The sequence below is a fragment of the Poecilia reticulata genome, linkage group LG16 (genome assembly GCF_000633615.1).
Source record: "Poecilia reticulata strain Guanapo linkage group LG16, Guppy_female_1.0+MT, whole genome shotgun sequence".
NCBI classification, from domain to species: domain Eukaryota; kingdom Metazoa; phylum Chordata; class Actinopteri; order Cyprinodontiformes; family Poeciliidae; genus Poecilia; species Poecilia reticulata.
In genome coordinates this window covers 19,499,907-19,505,651 of record NC_024346.1, presented here as the reverse complement: position 1 = coordinate 19,505,651, position 5,745 = coordinate 19,499,907, and the positions used below count along the sequence as shown (strand labels likewise).

The window sequence follows — 5,745 nt, the reverse complement described above, 5'->3', positions numbered from 1 at the left end:
AACATATTTGTTATACATATTTGTGGGTTTCACAGTGACAAAAATAAAAACTTTTCCTACTCGAATTTTCTTTTTTTGTGTGATTTTAGGCCCAAAATGCAATGTCAGTATGTCCAAATGACAAAAATATGTGTAAATTGACAAAGTTCAGGCTGTCCTGAAAAAAATGATAGCACATAAAGCAATATTAATGGTTTTTATTAAGAAATATAAAGGTAAAATCAAAAATTAGTCAAAAACGGCCATTTAGAACACTGACTCCCAAGGGTTAAACATGTGGGCTAGCAAGACAAATTTGGATAATTGTTGAACTGTGGTGAGGGGCCACACAAAATTATTTCAATGACTGTTAGCGGTCTGTGGTCTGAACCCACTGATCTTGTAGCTCTAGTTGTATGTTAAGTAAAATTTTCATGGTCATTGGTCATCCTGTTTTGCAACCTCCAGAAGGTGTTTTTTTTTTGTTTTGTCCTGCATTTAACTCCTTCCATCTTTTTATCAACTCAGACCAGCTTCCTTGTCCGTCTATGTTAAAAAAAACAAAACAGCCATGTCTAGGCTACCAGTTGTGTCTTTCTTTTTCTGTTTGGATGATGAACTGAAAAGTGCTCTGTAAAAAATAAATAACTTGGGACATAGTTTTATGACTTAACCCTGCTTTTTTCTCCACAACATTTCTTCATGACCCTGTTTATTCTCTAACCTCTGAGACTTTCATAGAACAGTTGTACTTTGATTAGATTATATTTACTAAATATGATACAACAGGCAGCAGCTGGTTTCTTCTTTTTTGCTTGTTTAAGGATAGAAATGGTGCCTTCCAGTAGAAATATCCTTGAACATGTTTTGCCGTTTTCCCTGTGAATGTGTGAGTTGTCTCCTACTCCAGCTTCTTGTCACAGTGAAGCCATGACTATTAGGTTATTGTTAATTTGTGTGTGCATGGTGAGGAACTGTCAAAATGTCCAGGGCGTATTGCACTTCTCGCACAGACAAGAGGATATAGACAATGGAAGGACTGGCTATAAAATCACATTAAAATTCCCTAAAGATTGATTTTATTAGTATTTGATGGACTGATTTATTGCTCAGTTATCTTAGATTCCACTTCTATAAAAAATGTCCCAACACTGACATTGTCTTGTTTATCTCACCAGAAGAAGCCATAATAGTTTTTAGCTAACTTTCAGAAAAAAAAGATAAAATGTAAGCCATTTAAACATAGAAAATGTATACAACAATATTGGTTTATTGTAAAAATAAACAACATATTCTAAGAAGACAGAATGATATAGAAGAAACTGAACTTGGAAACAATTTTTTAGACTTGTAGTTTGTAATGTCACACATTCAAAAATAACTAGCAATGTCTTGTTAGCCTACATGTAGAACAGCTATAACAAACACATTGAGGTTTCTTCTTTTATTTGTGACAGACAAAATGTCAATAACTGCTGGTTTTAATGTATGAATGAGAAAAGGTCGCCCATAGACTCCATCGATGACTTGCTGATTTAAAAATAAAATAAAACAGCACCCTCTAGTGGCGTTTAAAAGCATTGAAGTTTGATGTGCTTTAAGCTGCCTCATGATAAATTGTTATGTCATTAACAGATATGCAGATCAGTTTTAGTTACAACTCAAAAATAATTATTTTTCCACTATGAGTGATGAGTTATCATCACTCATAGAGGAAATGAGTGATGATGTGGAAATGAATGATGATTCACTAATATGAGTGAATCATCATCACTCATATCAGGCTATCAGTACAACTAAAACAAGTGCTGAAAAAGGTATAAAAATGACTGTGTTGAAAGACAAGTCAAACTTGATGTTTAACATATTACATACCGTAACATAATCATGATCACATAATTATCAATATAGCAAAAAAAAGGCACATTTTCTAATATGAATAAAATCCAGAGGATTTTTATGCCTTCTCCAGCTCCTCCCCCTTCAGTTAGTTTATAGTCTTTAGGATAAAATGCATAGAAATTGGGGCAAATATAATTATAATTCAGCTAGAATTTTAAGCATCATTTATCAATGTCATATTTCTTTCATGCTTGATAGAATAGGCAATTAAATATTTATTGAAGCATGCAGCAGACAGCATGCTGTCAGCAATCAGTGACTAAGAAGGTATTAATGACAGGTGACAAATATGAATGACAGCAGCTGTCAGATGAAACTATTTGCTGTTGACCCAAGTTGTGATGAAGACATAATGAAACTGCACACTTTGTTCTAGTTCACAGGTGGTGAAAACCCACAGATGACCACTGTGGACAGTATCATGTGTCAAGTTCAAAGTTTCTGGTTTCCAAGTTAAAACAGAAAAGGAAGCTGGTGAAATAACTTTCTGCAACCCAGTTTCTCTTTGACTTGGCAAAAGGTTGCATTATTTGGCCAATGTAGTTGGAATTCATGTTTTGTAGCTCAAAACCAAAACTAAAAAGTGATTGTCGATTATAATTTGAGGCAAAACTAAGCATTCAAAGCAAAGTAGAATACATGGTTAGTAGATAAAAATGATTTTATATTTACAGTAGCATTTACATTGTACAGCTAAGGTGTCCATGACAGTCTCACACCTCGGCGTCAGAGAGTGATTTGTCTTTGCTTCGAATGGTGATCATTGAGTTTGTGTAGGTGTAAGAGCGGGACACCTCCTCTTGGAAAGCATTCTCCAGGACCTTCAGGATGGATTTGCGAACTTTATCCTTAAAGTCCTGGCCCATGAACACATACAGCAGCGGGTTCAGACAGCTGTTGAGAAAGGCTAGACTTGTGGCGATCGGGACTCCGATTATGATGATGTGGAACAGCATCTCATTTAAGTGATTTCCCATGTTGCTCACCATCTCCAACAGACCCATGGCGTGAAAGGGAGCCCAGCAAAGGAAAAATGTAACAATAATAGCGGCAATTATCTTGAAAGAGCGGCTGGACTGGTTGGCCAGCGTACGGTTTCGCCTAAGGCGGTGGATTATGACGGCATAGCAGGAGACAATGACGCTGAAGGGGATGACGAAGCCCAGGAGGAAGCGAGTGATGACCATGGCCTTGTGGCGGAAAAGTTGCAGCTCACGGACAGATTGGTTTTCACTGTCCTCAGACATAGCAAAATTGTTGAAGCAGTGGATGATGTTCTCATCCTCGTACGACGGTCCGGTATCCCTGAAGACAAAGTACGGAGCGCTGAGGATCAAAGCCAACGCCCAAACGCACAGACTGATACATGAAGCCTTACGCAAATTCCTGTGATTCTGCGCCCAGACAGGCCAGACAACGGACACGCATCTATCCACGCTGATCACCACCAGAATGTAGACGCTGGCAAACATGTTCAGGAAGCTGATGGTGGTGTTCAGCTTGCACATGAACTTGCCAAATGGCCAGTGGAAGTCCATAGCTGTATATGTCACACTGAGCGGTAAGAAGGCCGTGAAGAGGAAGTCAGCAATGGCCAAGTTGAGGAACCAAATCGTGTTGACCGTTTTTTTCATCTTGAAGCCAGTCACCCAGATAACCACTCCATTCCCGAGAACGCCCAAGACAAAGGCCAGCGAGTAGACGATGAGGGACATTATGGTGAGGGACTTCCTCAGCTCAGAGTGCTCGTCTTTGCTGCTATGATCGTGATCATCCCTGTAGTACTCGTCGTCGTCATACAAGGAGTCATTGTTGATTAGATCAGTGATATTGCTGTAATAGTAAGAAGCTTGCTCCATCATCGTTAAAGTACCTGCAAGAAATTACAAAGCATTAGGTTTAAGTTTTCAAAAAATTGAAGGAAAATTAAAAAAAAAAAATCAATTCAAAATATTTAGAGGGACAACTTAAAAAGCCTAAAGTTTTCATACAGATACAGATATTGCCAAAATGTTTTGCTTGGCTGAAGGTAAATTACATTAAAATTTTTAAGACTTGCATTTGGATGGAAGAAGAAAGAACTTCTTATTCAAATAGCTTTACCTTGAGTTTACTAAGATACTTTTGCAAGGTGTGAGACAGGTTTTGTTTTTGGTTAGGGATATCATCTGATAGTACTCAAAGAAATTGGTTATTAAATTTTAATTAATAAGTTATCTTAAGTTTCTCTAAAATAACCCAATTACATTTTACAATCTCAAAAAGCAGCTGTCAATTATTAAAACCGTATAAAAAGCAATTAAGAGATAAAAAAAATATATTTCTTTTAAGTTTTGAAGAAAGAAAGAAGAAGACAAAAAAAGGAACCTGCAATACTGACGACACTGATTGTCTGCTGTGTGGCTAAAGCTGCACTTGTTGGTGTTCTTTAGAGGTTTTGCGCTTTGAACCAGGACATCTTGTTGTCAAACAGCATTTAGAGCTGTGACTTCAGGAAAAAATGACCAGTTGACATAAGTGATGCCATGGGCGTTGGTCACATTTCTAAGGAGCCTCTGAGTCACATACTGGGACACAAGGACATCCTGATGAGCTACTGGACAAATCATGGTGTAAAAAGTATTTGCCCCCTTAAAAAACTTTTACAACGGATGACAAAACTAAATCATTTGACTCTGCCATCTTGGAAAGGGTCTCTGCAAGGCTTTGGGACTCCAGAGAAACAACGTGAGAGTCATTATCCTTAAATTTAGAAAACATGGAAACATGGTGATTCAGAATTGGAAGCCATGCCAAAATTATTAAAAGAGCACACTGAAGACTTGCCCAGGAGGTCAGAAAAGAACTGAAAACAACAGCTGAAACATAACAGACCTCACTCAGCTGTGTTACAGTCAGTGCTCAACAACAATAGTAATTAAAATGGTGTCCAAACAAAGGCTCAGCCCACATTTGCTGAAAAACATCTTAATAGTCTCAAGGGCTTTGGGAAAATATTCTGTGGAATACTGAGAGAAATGTTTAACTTTCTGGACAGCGTGTCGTGTTATGCACGTGACATAAAACTCATACAGTCAAACTAAGTTGATGTTTGACTGTGATGGTGGATTGGGGCTGTTTTTCTGGATATCTTACTCTTAACTGATTACACCAGGACTTCTCCTCTCTATCAGAAAGTCCTGGCGGAAGATGTTTGGTCAGCAGTTCATTACATTAAGTTCAAGTATTTAGGTTGTATATTGTGTCAATTATTCAAAACACAAAGAAAGAGGAATCTCAAAAATCACCAGACTAAAGGGTGGTCATACACAAGAACCCTGCAATGAGAGCAACTCTGCAATTAATAGTAGCGCAAAATTACTCACAAAGATGAAAAGCCCTAATCACCTGATGGTAGCTGCTGCCATCAACCAATGTTGGTGAAACCAGTTATTAAGTTGCACCAACATTGAAATGACTTTTTAAGATATTGTCATCGTGCATTAGCATTTTGTCATCATTGTCATTTTGTCATATGTAATTAATCCAGATTATCAGGAAAACAAACAAACGAAAGCCCCAGAAAGAGTTACATCTTGAAATGTAACCTGAAAGCCTGATGGAAGAGGTTATATTATAGCCTGTTAAAAAAAACCCAAAAAACAGCCAAGGTCCCCCAGGACACGCTGAGGGGACTATGGATCTTGGCTGCCCCAGTAGCTGAGGAGAGGGAAGTCTGGTCCTCATTACTTAGGCTGCTGCCCCACGAACCGACTCCAGATAAGCAGAAGATGGATGGATGGATGGATGGATGGATGGATGGATGGATGGATGGATGGATGGATGGATGGATGGATGGATGGATGGATGGATGGATGGATGGAT

The 5,745-nt window shown here is 38.2% G+C and overlaps 1 protein-coding gene across 1 annotated transcript in view; it reads right to left on the bottom strand.

The window, feature by feature from the left end:
* Positions 1 to 1,226: 1,226 nt before the first annotated feature.
* Positions 1,227 to 5,745, bottom strand: part of fpr1 (formyl peptide receptor 1) — a 6,115-nt gene continuing 1,596 nt past the window's right edge. The window contains exon 2 of the mRNA XM_008432366.2: positions 1,227 to 3,754. Coding sequence (XP_008430588.1) covers positions 2,595 to 3,743 — 1,149 coding nt within the window. The 5' untranslated portion in view covers positions 3,744 to 3,754 and the 3' untranslated portion in view covers positions 1,227 to 2,594. The remainder of the gene's footprint in view (positions 3,755 to 5,745) is intronic.